The sequence below is a fragment of the Microtus pennsylvanicus genome, chromosome 1 (assembly GCF_037038515.1).
Source record: "Microtus pennsylvanicus isolate mMicPen1 chromosome 1, mMicPen1.hap1, whole genome shotgun sequence".
Taxonomy (NCBI): Eukaryota; Metazoa; Chordata; class Mammalia; order Rodentia; family Cricetidae; genus Microtus; species Microtus pennsylvanicus.
Genome location: NC_134579.1, coordinates 60,373,563 through 60,390,437, shown reverse-complemented (window position 1 = coordinate 60,390,437; position 16,875 = coordinate 60,373,563). Strand labels below are relative to the sequence as shown.

The 16,875-nt window shown below is 45.7% G+C and overlaps 1 protein-coding gene across 28 annotated transcripts in view; it reads right to left on the bottom strand.

Moving 5' to 3' along the window:
- Kalrn (kalirin RhoGEF kinase) overlaps positions 1–16,875 on the bottom strand; it is a 605,871-nt gene that overhangs the window by 534,201 nt on the left and 54,795 nt on the right. For 3 of the 28 annotated variants that reach the window (XM_075965569.1, XM_075965586.1, XM_075965596.1), the window contains exon 1: positions 14,689–14,907. The exons of 5 other annotated variants lie outside the window; for them this stretch is intronic. In XM_075965569.1, the coding sequence (XP_075821684.1) occupies positions 14,689–14,764 (76 nt within the window). In that variant the 5' untranslated portion in view covers positions 14,765–14,907. Of the gene's footprint in view, positions 1–14,688; positions 14,942–16,875 lie in introns of those variants that run through there. 20 more of the 28 variants (XM_075965439.1, XM_075965448.1, XM_075965533.1 and 17 more) reach the window with 16 other exon arrangements.

Genomic DNA, 16,875 nt, shown 5'->3' with positions numbered 1-16,875 from the left:
GGGCTCTCTAGAGTAGTAACAAGTGGTTTAAACCAATGAGCCGTCTCTCCAACCCAATGGCTACATTTCTTAAGTGTTAACTTCAGCTGAGCCCAGCCTGCCAGTGACTTGTTTACACCATTCATCCCTGCTCACAGGGCTTACCTTTTGTTCAGAAATCAAGGACCATGTGCTTCAGGCACAGGGAAGACACCTTCCGGCTTCACATGTGCTATTACACGCTTAATTACAGCAAACTCAGAATTTGTTATCACCTTCTAGTGATTTATTTGGGAATTGTTGGTGAAAACATGACCTTTGAATCATGAAAACAGTCTAATGGGCATCTGGGAAATAGTCTCCTAATCTTTTTTGTTTTGTTTTGTTTTTTGGGATAGGGTTTCTCTGTGTAGACCTGACTGTACTGGCCCAGGCTGACCTCGATGGTGCACCTGCCTCTCCTTTGAGTGTACCACCACCACTTGGCTATATTCTCTTAATCTTAAAGGGAACTAAGTGAATATATGCATGAAGAAACAGGCTCATTGGGTTGTCAATTCTGCCTCAACATATGGAGTTATAGCCACCAGCTTGGTGCTCTAAGGATGGTAGACTAGAGATGCCAGGAGTTGGGTCCCAGACTCCCCATTTCTTGTGGTAGCAGGAAAAATGAATGGGTTCAACCCTTCCACTGGAAACAACTGCTTTCTATGTTTGTTTGCATATTCTTCAAAGTACTTTATTTAAAAAGAACTAATAAGGCAACAACGAGTCATGAGGTCAGAACCCAGGAGAAGTTGAAAATCCAAAGACCTAGAACACAAAGAGACTTCTACATGAAGAGCACTTGCCAATAGGCAAGAAACAGAAGCAAAATTAAACGATGCTTTGGGAAATCAGAAGGAATGACGGAAACAGAATCCAAAGTTCAAGACTTGCCCAAGGAGAAGATGTCCACACAAAAATAACTACTCCCAGCTGAGCTTCTTCCCAGGGGACAGCATCATCTTCTAAGTAAAAGTCTCGCAGAGATAAGCCAGCTCTCTGGCACCCTGAAACTCAGTTGCCTGTGACCAGTCTCCCAGAAACCGCGAGCACTCACTTAGGTTTAGGTGCAATTAGACTGGTGGCGTTACCAGGAGCCTGACAAAAGAGAACGAAAACTGTTCCAGGGAAAGAGTTGCCATTCTAGGTTTCAAGGAATTGGGGTCTTGGAGTCAACTCCTTAAAAGCATTAGCAACCAAGAGCTAACATAATTGCAACAGTTACTAAGCCAACAGCTGGAGAATCCAAAGAACTCGGTCCAGAACACAGAGCAACTTTTGTCTGAGAACATCTGCCAATCTGTAAGAAACAGTGGTAATTTAAGGAATTTATCCCCATAAAAATGTTCTCAAAATAGAGAACATGACGTAATAAAAAAAATAACCAAACCCGAGAGGAAAAATACACTATGAGCAAAAACCACCAGGAACAACAGACTACAAAAAAATGACCTACATCTACGGTAGTGACTTCACAACACACACCTATATATCAAAGATCATTCCATAGGGGGAAGATATATTTCATTTTTATTTGTCAATTTAACCTATGGGAAAACAAAGGGAAACCAACACACAAATCTTCACAGATTAGAATTATCCAACAAAAACAATGAAACAAATACACCAAGTCCAAAGAAATTAAAGATGAGCTCAAAAGTGTTTCATGAAACTGGAGAGTAGTTTGGAAAACAGTTAACTAGGCATCCTAGCACGAAAAAGTACAATAATTGATATTAATAAGTCGGTGCACATATTTAATTGCAGATTAGACACAGCTAAGTAGGTAGTTAATAAGCCAGAAGATAGATCTGAGAAAATTGTCTAGAATGTATTAGAAGACATAAAATTATGAAAAATACAGAAACAATAAAGAACGCAGAAGACAGAATGAGAAATCTCAACATTAATCAAGGAGAGAAGAGAAAAAGGAGATGCTGGTAAAGAATTTTCCAAAACTGATGAACTGTCTCACCGCATGGGTGTGGTTCATCTGATGAAGACAAGCAGACTACATAAGAAACAATCTGACAATACGGAGCTGCTGACCTAACTGCCCAACTTCTGAAACGCTCAAGAGAAAGCAGAAGAGAAGACATACATTTATTGTTTAAGGCATTTTGAGCTGGGAGGTGGTGGCGCACGCCTTTAATCCCAGCACTTGGGAGGGGCAGGCAGATCTCTGTGAGTTCGAGGCCAGCCTGGTCTACAGAGCGAGTGCCAGGACAGGCTCCAAAGCTACAGAGAAACCCTGTCTCGAAAAACCAAAAAAAAAAAAAAAAAAAAAAAGGCATTTTGAGTTTGAACTCAGTCACACGCAGCCAGCACCATCCTAAATGATATCCATGGGGTGAAAAAAGCTGCTGCCATTTATAGGGTGACATGTGCCACAGATTTATGGTGTTTTAATTCTGAGTGAGTGCTGGTTCAGTCGGTAAAGTACTTTCTTTGAAATCATGAGGACCTGAGTTTGATCTCCAAAAGCTGGACACAGTGGCAAGCACTTACAGTCCCAGCACCAGAGAGGTAGAGACCAGTGAATTCTTGGCGCTCACTGGCCACCAAAACAGCCTACTCAACAAGTTCTGGGTCCAAATGACAGTCCCTATCTCAAAACAAAGTGTCCTCTGGCTTCTATGTACACACACACACACACACACACACACACACACGTGGTGGTGAGGGCTCTAATTAATACTTCTTCCTGACATTTACTGTTATTCTAATCACTCATCTATTGGTACGAGGTGAGAAGGGTGAGAAGAGAAATACGGTGATGATAAGCTCTCTATAGAGACAGACAGAGTGCCCAGCTGCAGCCCTCCTCATCTACAGAAGCAGGGGATGAAACCAAGGGAGAAATATCAGAACCTTCTCTTTGTCTTTTCTCTGGGACTTCCCTATAGGGTGAACATAGGTCTGCAACTTCCCCAAGAAAATTAATGACTATTTGGACTAAGGATTCTCACTATCTTATATACTCCAGGTGTCCAAGCATCCTTAAATGGGGAAGAGAGTGAGCTCACAAAACTGTTATGCCCATGCCTAGTTTCTTAACTTTGATCTTTCAAAGTCCAGAAAGCTTCCAAAGACAAAGAAGACCCAAGCAGAGAGGGCACTTGCCCCTGAGGTCCAAACCCAGAAGGGGCCGCCTTGCGCTCTTGGGTCCTCAGGACCTGCCTATGCGCTGGACTTTTCAGCCTGTGGAATTTTATGGATTTTCCAGCGATGAGAGGCAAAGCATCCCCATCTCCTATACCCAGCAACAATACTGTTTGTTCACTTTCCCTCCAGCTCCCCACATGCACAGCAGGCGATCTCACTCCCCACCTCTGCTGTGCACACGCAGCTCCCAGCCTGGCCCAGCCTCCTGCATCTGGGATTCTCCCCCTGCGGTAGAGAAGGAGTCAACACCAGGGCTCTCATTTATTCATGTGCATGAGGCAGCAATAAGAGGGAATGGGGAGAAGAATGGACGGAAAGGGAAGGTCTAGAAGAAAGTTGTGGTGGGCCAGACACTGGTGGAAGAAATATCTCTATAATTTCAACTGCTTTTCAACCACGCTGTCTCTAGCTGGAGCCCCCTGGGTGAAAGGTTTGTGTATTACTGGGGATGAGAGTTTGTAACCTTAATTATGTCTCTACACATTTGGCTGTGCTCATCTTGAAACTTCCAGCAAGGAAAAAAAAATGTGGTTTCCATTACAGTATCACTGCGGGACTCGTACAGGGGCTGGGATCATTCAGATGAAAACACGGATGAGTAAGCCATGCCATTTTGTCTCCAAGACTTACATCCCTCCTCCACCCTCCACCCCTCCACCCCTGGCCCTGCACTTTATTTTTGAGACAGGCTTAAAATAGTTTATAAAATATGGAGCTCATTATCCCATCTATCAGATTTCATTTTGCATGAGTATAGATTAAAAGCCCCATGCCAATTCTTCCTCCTGGGTTTCTGAGGAAGACACTCTACAGCCTTTAACCTGGGCTGGGTGGGATCTTGGGGACACAATTCTGTTGCAGCAGCAAAGAGGCCCCACTTCTAACTCACTCTGCTGCATGCCCACCACCAGGAAGGATGAAGAAGTACAATTGTGCTGTTGGGGCTTCTGCAAAGTTCACCTGCATCCTTACAAGTCTGAACCTGAACTAGATGCCCCTCAAGCTCAGGACACTAAAGTCTGCTCATTCTTCCATATACAGTGACAATAGCAAGGTTAATGGGATAGAACTGGAGTTGGCAATGGCAGCACAGATCTAAAACTCCATCATTTGGAAATATGAGACAGAGGGGGTTCTTTGAGTTCAAGGTCAACAGAGCTATACTGAAACTATGTCTCAAAAATGTAAATGTCGCTTAGTGCTAAACTACTGGTCTAGTATGTACAAATCCTGAGTTTCCACCTCAGCCCTGAAAAGAATGCAGGGAGATGAGGTGGCAGAATGGAGCTGAAAACGGAAAGATAATGGAATAAGGCTTCAGCATAAAGTTTTCTGACGTCACCTCTGGTTCCGCTAATAACAAACTCTGTGGTTTTGGCAAATTAAAACATCTCTCAGTACTGAATTTCTTTATCCCTTAAATGAAGAGGTCTCTCCCATCTAGATTCTCTTTTTGCTAGGGATAGATACAAACATGGTCATAAAGAAAATAAGGAAAACAAACCATTTCTCTTATCACTGACCTTGGTTGCCTTGATGTTTCTGGTTTCAACCTGATCAAACCCCAGCTTCGTTCCGTTACATTGAGTATGTCTGCTCTTCACTCCTTACCGTCATGGTCCTTTTCCTTTTCTCTGGTCAAAGCCTTGATCATCCAACTATTCCCAAAGGCAAAGAGTACAATAACAAGTGCACACAGGGGTGACCTGACCGTCCAGTCTTTAACCGCTCCACATGCAGGTGCTGCTTCCACTCCAGGTCTCCTGCTTGATGTAGAGCAGGGAGAAAATACTGGACTCTTCATGACACAGCAATCCTCCCTGAGCTGACCCTTGGGAAGTTAGTCCAATGACAATGTATCCAGGTGAGCACACAGGCATACATACACACATACACATGGATACATACATGCATAATACACACACACACATATACACATGCATACACACATACACACATGTATATACACATATATATATAAACACATACACACTTATATACAAACATGCATACACACATACACACTTATATACACACATACATACACATACACACATACACCGTTTTCCAGCCCCGGGTTTTCTCGGTCCCTCTAGTTCACTCATCGACAGAGGAAGAATGGCATCCTCTACAATCACGGGGTAACTGGAGGTTTGAATGGAGCAGAACCAACCTAAGGTCACACCTACCTCCTATCTCCAGTCTTAGTCCATGACATTGACTATTTGCTAAACAAGGCATCTGAACTAGAAATGTTAAAGTATTTCCTTATTTTTATTTTCTCTATTCAAAAGAAATAATTATAGAAGCACTCCCTCCCAACACAGAGAGTAGCCCATTCTCCGGTCTCCCAATTTTATCTGCAACTTCTAATTTAGCCAATTCCTGCTTTCTGAGTCACTTCTGGACTTTCTAGCACTTATTGCAAGTTAGTATTATAAATTCAACTGTTGCTGGACCCGTGTGCTACCTGCTCACTCTCTAGAAGGCAAACTGCATGAAGACTTCATGCTTTCTTCATGGTGTCTCCCCAGCAAACAGCACAATGCCTCGAACGTCTCTATTCACTGTTGGCGCTCAGTATTTACAAGTCGATCCGTAAGCCCATTTCTTGATCATTTTCTAACTTCTGTCACAGTCCCATGCCCCCACCTTAAAGAGATTCAGGCCTCCCTTCTTGACCCCAGTGCCCCACCAATCATTGGTCTATTTTTACCCTGTATTTCCTGACATGTTTCTCAAGCAAACGGTATGCGCTGGCTGCTGCCTGCCCTCACCACTTCCTCCCACTGCAATCTGGCTCCTCATCATGAAGGCACTGAAACAACGCTGCAAGCAGCCATCGGTGCCTTCTGCTACCAAACCCTGCACCATGTGCCATCCCCCTGCGCATGACGAACCCTAACTACCCCTCTCACTCCCCTGAAATCACCGCTCCTCCCACCCTTCAGAAATAGCTTCTCGTGTCTCTGATTTCCACAAACTGTCTACATTGTGCTGTCTTCCCTGGACTATTGACGGTTTCACTGTCACTTCTGGGCATCTTACTCAAGATCATGCCCCTGCAGCTTTAGCTGCTCCCTAGACCCACAGATGTACATACTATACTGCAGCTGCATTCTGTGATCTAAACCCAAGGTTTCAGCTTCCTTCCAGTGTGACTTTTCCAGCTAAACCTAAGCATGGCCCCTCTATCACCCTCAGATATGAAGAACCCAAAATTCCTGTTACTCTTGTCATGCTGTTCTTAGGCATCCAAATCCACCAGAAGCAGGCTCTTATACTCAGGAGTTCCCTGTGTCTTCCCTCACAAGCATATTCTGGGTACACCGACCTCCTCTTCTTCAGCCAGGCATCCCTTACAGCCTTCACTGTGCCTCCACCCCTGCTTCACTGACTGGAATGTCTGACTTCGCCAAAGTTCTATTTGATGCTGTGGAAAGATAAACACCTCCAGGTGAATAGTTTTTTTTCTTTCCTCCTATGCAGTTCTGGTTATTTTTACCTACCAATTTTGTTGCAAAGTAATTTCCATGCATCCAAGTTTTCTTAGGCCATAAGCACCCCAAGTTATGCATCTTAGGATTCCTAGATCATAAGTCCACTGCCTGGATCTCGAGTATTGTTCAACACATGCTACTGGAATGCTATTACCCCGCCACCAATTGTTTGTAACTTGACATGTAAGCATAGAGTGACCGCACCCTCTCTCTCCGGCTTCAGTTCTCACCACCTAAGTGTTCTGCATCCTCTGACTGCCACCCTCATAATTAAGTTGCTGTATTGCTTATTCTGCTGACATTGTGGCTCCTTGCACTAGATGTAAAGATTCCTGAAGACAAGCCCGCTGTTTTCTTCAACACTATTTCCAGATCCTCAGAGCATAGCACATAGTAGGTCCTTGGGGTTACTTATTGGATGAAGAAGCACGCCTTTCTTCATTCCGCCCACTTAATTCTCTTATTTATGTTGCACTCATTTAGGGATTTAACCTGAAATAATGCACCCTGATATCATACATAAGTATTATAGGTATTACTGGCGTGTGTTTGGTGGCTATTGTAGGTATTGTTGCATGGAACCGTGACACACCAGAGTTAGGAGAAAGAATCTACTTACAGGTAACCCACAACTGGATAGAAGGATATAAGAGCCTCACAGAGGCAACAGCAGGTTTATTGGTGGTGGTGTTGTTTTGCTGTGTTAAATCTTTTTCTTTGTATGGATGTTTTAACTGCATGTATATCTATCTGTGCACCCCGAGTGTGCTTGATGCTCACAGAGACCAGAAGAAGGCATCAGATTTTCTTAGAATTAGAGTTACAGATGGTTGTGAGTCATCGTGTAGATGCTGAGAATCAAGCCAGTGTCCTCCTAAAAGCAGGCAGAGCTCTTAACCACTGAGCCCTTAACCCATAGCTTTTGGTTCTTTAAGATCCTTTCAGGAGATGAATTATAACATTCCACAGAGCTAGAATCTGATCTCCAACCCCTCAAAGGTCCCTGTAATACCTGTAGACAGGTATTACTACTTCAACTACTAACACAATATCTATGGCTCTCACAATTTCACATATCACCTCCATCCACAAAGAGAAAAGCAGGCCATCGCTTACACCAGAAATTCATTTGGCTTTCTGACCATCGAAGAAAACACCTTTTGGCCTTCAACAACCATTAAACAATCCTCAATGGAAGAATCAACCCTGGGAGGCAGTGTTACCCCAGGGGAGCCTTGCTACTTTCCTTTCCTCATATCATAGTAACCTCTGCCCACTGCTTGGAAACCCCATCCCAGCACTCCAAAGAGAGGCTATCAGTGTCCTCCTTCCCCCAGGACTTGGCCTAGATACATCGTACCTGGCAATCTCACACCGCGGACAATGCAGTACAGTGATACCCTCTCCTCCTGCCAACCAAGGAGGTAGCTAGACACAGTTTCACATGCGCGCCCAAGATGGAGATGCAGGGAATCATGAGACACGGTCAGCATAGGCGCTAACCCTTGCTATGTGGAAACAGAGGTTGTGGCTTTTCTCTTAGTGCTTGCATGATTTCAGCAAAAATACCTCCATAAGTCCGTTTCCCATCTGTGAAATGGGAACCGATGTGGCCTGCCCCAGAGAAGGGCACTGCAGACCAAAGGGGAAGGTAAGATACTAGCAGTTTTCAAATTCTCACTCTTCTCCCTTTATCTCCTTAGTAAGGCGGTGATGATTCCGTTCCCGGGAGTGTTCAGATATTCTCTTAGTCGACATTGTTTGCTAGATTTCCTATTAGGATACAACTTTGACCCAGGGGGAAATTGAAAAAAAATGGTGGGGACAAAGCCCTGCCCTCCACTCACAGTAAGGAACACTGACCCCTGAGAAGAAATTAAGCTACAGAAATCCCAGAGGAAAAGCACTGAGTGCTTGCTCGCCTTGGGTGCTGGCCACACATCCTGACTCCTTCGAAGCTCACGGCAAAACCGGCAATACCTGGAGGCATGTATTATTTATTACTCTCCACAGGAGCACGGGGAGCCCCTGGTTCCTGGACCTGGCACCTGAGGGCCCGTGACGCAAACCAGAACCAGGTGTGAATAATTAGGGGTACTTTCTCTGGAGGACACAGGCGTCAACAGAGACTGAGAAGGGGAGGGAAGTGGGTCATGTCTATAAAGAAGGCTTCAAACAGTTGGAGAGAAAACAAAGGGAGGTCTGAGGAGGCTCTGGGGGAGACAGCACAACAGGGGGTTGCTCTGGGACAGTGTTTCCAGCCGCTGATCAGGTAAGAGGTCTATCTAGTTCCTATAACAGACATATGCCTGTGATTTTAAAAGCTAAATTAAAATAACTTGGTCTTGTATGAATATTCAGCCCAATGGGGAAGGAAGTTTACAAACAAAACTCCTCTTGTTAGAAAAACTCCAGCCCAGGAGAATCACCCAATACACTTTTCATGTTTTCCTCTTCTTTTTCTCAGTGACTAGTCAAAGGATGTAACGCATCACAGAAGTGCATCCAAAGAAGCCACAGGTCATACCAAGAACACACACAGCCACTAACAAGTACAGGAAAGCCATCCTAGGTGAATAGTCAGAGTCTGCGGCAGGCTAGTCTAAGTAGAGATTCCGAGTGCACTCCAGACAGAGGCCAAAGTTGTGTAGGCTGTTAGCAAGCTAGAGACAGGGCATCTGCCAGTGACAGAAACCAGGAACAAGAGCAGTAAGGATAAGACTGTCCAAAGAGCCTTCACGACCCAGGACATGTGAGCTAGCTGCCTCTTGAGCCTACACTGCACTCAGGCAAAATCAGTCCTTGGCTTGGAATGGTTGGGAGTTCTGAAGGTTGAGACAACAGAGAACAGTCAGTAGGGGAGATGGGAACACTGGTGAAAATCTCAGATTCCTGGCCGGAGTGGAGCCTCATGCTATGACGTCCATGGACAAGAATGCCCCTCCCCTCCCATCTCTCCTACAGTATGAAAAGGATCATCCTTTCTCTGATTCCAGCAGAAGGTGGGCAGTGCCTGCCTAACAATGTAGAACTTACCTTGAACAAATTAGGAAAGATTTTTCACATGCAATGTAGCAAATTGTCATCCTAGGTCCAAAACCTGAGGAGGCCAGAACTGGGACCTATAAACCTAAAGTAAGCTGGGGGCCAATCAACCTTCTAGAACACTGGACGAATGTTTCCCCAGGAATATGATGGAAACCCGAAGTTTAAGTTAGGTCATGATAGGAAATGTCTATAATTTCAAAAGAGAGTTGTATCAAGCATATCGAAAGATTACATTCCATTACATTTTGTTACTAGTTCATCTTTACTCTGAATGTGCTATTCTCATGGTGACTCTATCATTTCTCTTGTTGTTTTACCCCAGAGCCATTTTGCCTTTGCTCTCTGACATCACATTAAAAGATGGCAACTAGCAGCCCCCAGCCTTGGCTCCATCAGAATCACCTACAGAGATGCCAGTGCCGGTCCATGCCAAGGGTTCCAGTCCAGCTGCCTGGACTGGGGTTGGAAAGAGAACGTGAAACTATGTACGCTGAGGGATGGGAATGTTGACCGAAGTTTCTGTCCCACCTGGTCCCGCAGCCATTCAGTCCCAAAGAAACACACAGAAGCTTATAATAATTATAAGCTGTATGACCTATTAGCTCAGGCTTACTATTAGCTAGCTCTTCCAACTTAAATTAACCCACAATTCTTGTCTACGTTTAGCCACAAGCCTTGGTACCTTTTCTCAGTGCAGCATTTTCATCTTGCTTCCTCTGCATCCTGCTGGTGACTGCGTCTCTGCCTTTCTTCTTCCCAGAATTCTCCTAGTCTGGTTGCCCCTCCTATACTTCCTGTCTGGCTACTGGCCAATCAATGTTTTATTAAACCAATATAAATGACAAATCTGTATAGTGTATATGATGGGAACCAGTAGGTTTCTGGTTCAAAACCCCAAGCGCTTTATGATAGTCATCAGAATGCAGATGATGCATTATGAAGAAATCAAGCAGCTTATAATGTATGCTATGTATGCTTCCAAACACCATTTTCACCATACCCATAACTTCTACACTATACTTTCTTTTATATTATTTTTAATTTATTCCAATTTATACATAAATTTATTTTTAAAAATAATGGATTGGAGGTAAAAGCCCAGTGGTGAAGGGGGCTAGAAAGACAGCTCAGTCTTTAAAATGTTTGATTTGAAAGCATGAGAACCTGAGTTTGGATCCCCAGAAGGCATAGACAAAAAGCAATACACAGTGGCACATGCTTATAATTCCAGCACTGGGGAGGCATATGGCAGGAGGAAACCTGGAGGTCACTGGCCACCCAGCCTAGCCTACTCAGAGAGTTTCAGGCTGAATACAAAACCCTGTCTCAAAATAAATAAATAAATAAATAAATAAATAAATAAATAAATAAATGGAAAGAATGAAATGAAAAGAGAAAAAACTCAACTCTTAAGGAACAGCAACCAACGTTGACCTATAACCTCTATAAGCACACATGCACAATAAAGAGAGAGAGCCCACAAGAAAAGGCGTGACACTGAAGAGAAAGAGGAATTCAAAGTTAGAGAGCAGGAAAAGGAGAGGGAGAGGAGGGTGCAATGGCCCAGCCTGGGGGTCAAAATCGGCAGAAATTTGGAGATGGACTGGAAAGTAGCAGGCAAGCTGTGGGCAATGGGGGTACAGGTATCATGAGTGTGTACTAGTGTACCAGGACAGAGAGAACAGGCATGAGGGGCAGAGGCTGAGGGGACGGGTAGGCTGGACAGCCAGACACCCGTGGCCCCAGGTTAAGGCAAGAAAGTTGGAAGGGTACAGAGAAGGCCGGAGTGAAAATGGGAAACTAACGAATGAAGAACACATAGGGTTAGAAGAGTCCACATGGATGCATGCGGTAAGATGAAGCACAGGCAGCATAGCAGACTCGAACATTGGGAAGAATTAATATCCTCCAAGCTAGAAGCTCAGCAACATCTGTAAATCACCAAAGACCACCACACGGGCTGGTGGTGGTAGACTTTCCCACATGCTGGTGAACCCTCACTAGACCCACCAGGTCCCTGCAGAAACACCAAAACTCAATACTAGTGAGGTTGCTTCTTGCACTTCTTATCTGCATGAGCTTTTTTTTTCTCTCGTGGATGTCTCCATCATGGCAACTATCTCCTTAGCCAACATCTGTAAGCCCCCGAACCACAGGCAGTAGAACGGATAAACACCAGGCAACACACACAGTAAAAACTGCGTCTGTTATTAATGAGAATAACTCATCCAAATGCAATGTCTGAGCAAACTGACGGTGCGTTATCACATAAACCCTCCTATGCAGCAAGTTAGGCTCTCGAAAACAATAGGCTTAGCTTTTAGGTCTTACCAATAGCTGAACAGTGTGGGGGGGGGGAGATGAAAAACATGTCTATGGTAAGGAAGCCCACACAGGTGTTTTCTGAAGAGTTTATTTCTGCTCTGCGGTGTGTTCTGATGTTTCCCTCCCTTCAAATGTGTAAGTCACAGACTCGTTTCTTCTCCAGTTCAGCCAAGCACACAACTCAGGCTGGCAGACAGTTTCCCGGGCTAACCTCGTCATCCCCCACTCCTCTCCACTCTTATCCCCTCCTTGCCTTCCTGAGGCTTGTGACTTTCAAGATGACATAAAGCACAGCAATAGCAAGGGAAAGATAAAATCCTAAAACAGATGAAAGGAGCTAAATTCTGTTTCCCTAGAGATCTGAGGGAAATTTGTTCACTGCTCTGCGAGGCAGGTTCATCACTCACTAATTCATTAATTCACTCATCCAACTAATATTTACTGAGCATTTCCCATGAGCTAGCTCAGTCCGCAAAACATGCCATTTCCTACGCAATGCTGGCTAACATTACTCTATTTGCTATAGAGAAAAATCTTGCTTGAATGTGGATATATGTCATGTGGACATATTGTTCATAATACTGTATTGTCCATCAGCTAAAACTGAGAGCCAGGAGCAATGTCCAGCCCATGACAGACTGGAAATCAGATGCCCTAAACAGTCTGGATCTTCACATTAAGGAACTCCCTACAGACACTGCGTACAGGAATGACCATGAGCCTACACATCATGGCCAAATGTGAAATACACAGATACACGATTCTGGAAGCCAGTTTATGCTATCTAAGAGATCCATCAATCTGTAAATTCACTACTGTGTGATGCTTTTACAGGAACGAATACGTTCCCTGCAAACTCTATGGTGTGGGTATTATTAATCTTCCCTTTCATGAGCCAAGACTAATGAGCCAAGGACAGATTATTTATTCAAGGACCCTTAGAAAGTAATGAAGCTAGCACCTGAAACAAGTTTGCAGTTCATGGATTCCAGCATTTTATGGAAATTGAAAATAAATTATTACCATGGCTTATATGTTGGCGTCTACTTTCTTCTTTAAATTGGTGTGATATGCTAATCTGAACATGGCCTCTGTTCACACAACTATAAAAGCTCTCTATGCCACTAGCAATCCCTCAGCAGCGTACTCAGCTCGGGGTTGTTGCATGCCACCTGTTCCTGTCTTTCCCAGGACACCTGCAGGAGAGAAGGGACCAGTGTGCCCCTAACAGTCAACAAGGGGTATTCTGCTCACAGGCAATGGGATGGGTAGTTCATCTGCAGCCTCTCACTTAACCCCACAACAACCACTTAAATAGGCACCACGACATCGGCATCTCTTTATACAAGGAAGGAGACAGACATTGCAGGGTACTAACTTCCCTGAGATCACACAGCAAAGGGTGGCTCTCTTACCCCTCCCCAGTCTGGGATCCCTACCAGCACAAAGTTCTGGCTCCCTTCTCAATCCTCATCTCAAGTCTGGCTTCCCATGGGTGTTTCTCAGTGCTAGCGAAAGCCTGCTTCCCTAGTGTGCTGGCTTGGGTTCCTCCTTCTTTGATTTCTCCCCCCGATAAGGCCCTGGTACATCTGTTCTGGGCAGCTCTGCTTCCCCCTAACATTTGCCTCCTGGTATACCTGAGACGACCCCTGATTGGGGAGGGGGCAGTTTGGGGTAGGTAGTAGAGCTTTTTCAAGACCATATCTTTCATCAAAGATTTTTGTCTCACTCTTGCCAAAACTTCTTAAAGGAGCCAGAGCTCTCAAATGCAACATTAAACATTTTATAAACCAATTACTACACAAAGCTCACAGTGGCCTTTCTTTACAGTGGAAGGTCTGGACTTGGAAGATACTACCGGGAGATTTGATTACATTAATAAATGAGGGTGAAATGAATTAAGGTCAGAGTAATTTGAAAAGTCAAGCTGTCTGTCTCTTTTCCTTTTCATAACCACAAATTCTGCACAGGATCTGTGTCTGTAGACAGTCCACAAAGGGAGCTGTCCCCAGGAAAAGTGCTGTAACTCCATCATGCCAAGACGCAGTTAAAGGGGAGGAACTTCGCATTTACTAAGCACCTAGTGAGCACACTGGCTATGATGGTATGTCTTACATGCAGAGATTAAGGAATTCGTGCATGGTAAGGCAGAGAGGTCCCAGAATGCCCATTTCTCAGATGGGGAAACAAGCTCAGATGAACACACAAATCCATGTAAGGTCACAGAACTGGGCTGAGACAGAAGTCTGCATAGGGATGCCCCAGCTTCCGCTGCAGGGACTAGACTCCTCTCTACATCACTCCTCAGATTCTGGAGAGCCCCACAAGACAGCTTATGTTGCTGGACCATAACACTGAGCCTGGAGGAAAACCCAGCAAGAAACATGATTGTGCTGTACAGCTGCTGCCCCAAAGGCTCTGTGCTCCCCGTCTCCAGCTGGGTCACTCGTGTCCCCAGAAAAGCAACCTTTCTTTTATCTGCCACGGTTTGCTCCCTGCTGTTGCTCCATGCCTTCTTCTTCCTTTTCTTCCCCCACTTCCCTTTCTCCATGTCTATGTCCCTCTCACACACACATGCTTCTACACATACACCCATACACAGACAGACGCACGACCAGATACGCACTCAGGATACCTCGATCCAGCAGCCGAAGCAAGCGGAGATACCAAAGATACCACTGGTCCCAGAAGCGGTCCGTCATCCCACCCTGAACTCATCCTTCACAGCCAGTCTCCAGGGCAGAGCCTCATCCCACCACCACCACCGACCGACCGACTCAAGGCCAGATTCGCTGATGTTGGGCTCACACGCAGCCTGCTCTAAGCAAATGCCTGCCTACAAAGACAGCCACCAGTCCTCCCACACAGAGGCTGACTGTGCCGGGAGCCCGTTTCACAGCAACAAAGGAGCAAGTGCAGAACAACGCCTGTGCAGACTGAGCCTGCATGGACCCCAGGGAAGGCTGGAGTTGCAGGGGGAGGGGGGAGTCAGTGAGGGCTCTTGCACAGTGATGAGGTTTGAGGTAGCCCTTGAAATGAAAATCTACAGACAAGGCCACCGTTAAAATTTCATTCTAGTATCTCCTACCATACTGGCTTCCTGCACCTCCCACACAGAGGCCAGAGGCTCTTCCAATAGGACGATGAATGGGAAGCCAGACGCTCAGCCATTCTGGACTGTAGAACTAGTCCAAAAAGTCCAAAAAGTCCATCTGCCTCACTGCGAGACCTCAGGTACTCTCCATCCAAGACTGCTAGACCCTCACAACCAGAAAAGGGTTTGTTGCTCCTTTCTTCCTCCTTCCTCTCACAGATCCTATTAGGGAGACAGCGTGGGATCTGAGGTGCTGCATTCAAGTTCAAATCCCAGTTCCTACTTAATACCTCCTGGCCTTGAGCAAGCTACTTCAGTCCTTCTTCCTCAACTCCCTGGGGGAAGACCAGTATTTGCTTTACAGAGGAACTGGGAGGCTCAGTGCATAGGAGGGAAGCCCCTGGCCTCACTGGAGAGTGAAGTAGACAAAAAGTGCCCTCCGACCTTCTCCTCTGCCCTTAGAACCTTGGTCCCTGTACCTCTCACCCTTCAGTCCTTATCCGGGCCTCTGCTCCAACACCTCCTGCCAGAGCCCAATCTCTCTATGCCCTTCTCAGGGCCAAACCCTAAACTTTCCAAAGTCTGACTGAAACACCACAAACGACACAGAATCTGGGCAGCCTCCCTGATCTCCCTCCTTTGTATGTCTTTTCAATCTACTTCCTCCCTGGTTTAAGAAACTTCCCTTACTGGACCATCAACTGCATGGGGTTCGGATCTGATCCTTAACCATCCTTGGGTCCTCCAAAGCACCTGACACAGTGCCTTATCTCAGAAGCATTAAGTCAACAAACACGGGATTCCAGGTAAACCACGCCATCTTACCTGGATGGCAGAAGTTTGCTACTGCACCCCAGCCTCCCAACACTATTTCAGGCTTCAAAAGGTGCAAGAGGAGGGGTGGAACGCTCTGTTCTCGCCTGCCTCCGGACTGCTTAGCCAGCGAGCTGGGCACTTACACGAGAGGGCTGTCTTTCAGGTGGCAGGGTGTCCTGATGACAGAAATGAAAGCAGAGGGGACTCCAGGTCTGGAGCATCTCCATTTCAACAGCCATGTGCACATCATTGCTCACAGTTTTGTCTAGCCTGGCCTCCACCCACCCTCCTGGCCTCTATCGGGCAGCTGGAGAGGGGGGGGGGGCCTCTAGCATCCACCATTCCTGAGACTCTAAGGTGAAATAGTTTGCATGTTTCTGAAGGACTCAGACTAGACAGGAGGCCTGTGGGGGAAGCTAGGAGAGAGGGGGGGAGTAGGTGAAGCCACAATTCTGCCCCCTGTCCCTACCCAGCATCCCTATTGCCTTAGCAGGCCTTCTTAAAGGGCAGCTGTGGAACACAGCAGAGTCCTCGCCGCCCAAGAGGCTACGGCTCTGTTACTGCAATTTTTTTACTGCCTTAAATGGACAAGAATCTTGTGAGTAGCTACCACAAGAATGCAAAGCCCCCTCCTCTCTCCAGCGAGAAATGACCGAGTTCTTCCCCTTTTGTGAATAACAAGAATCCCTTGCTCACACGTGACCAGAACTTTTTAGTTCAGAGTACTTTCACATCTGTCAACTCCTCCAGGCCCAAACAACCCTGCAAGAATCACCTTCCCCGTCTGCAGAATGCCAGACCCATGTTCCAAGAAACTGAACAATTTACATCAAATGATGCATAGGTGTGACCTGCCTCCCCCTTGCAGAGGTCTCTGGGGCTCACTTCCAGAGCGAATGTAAC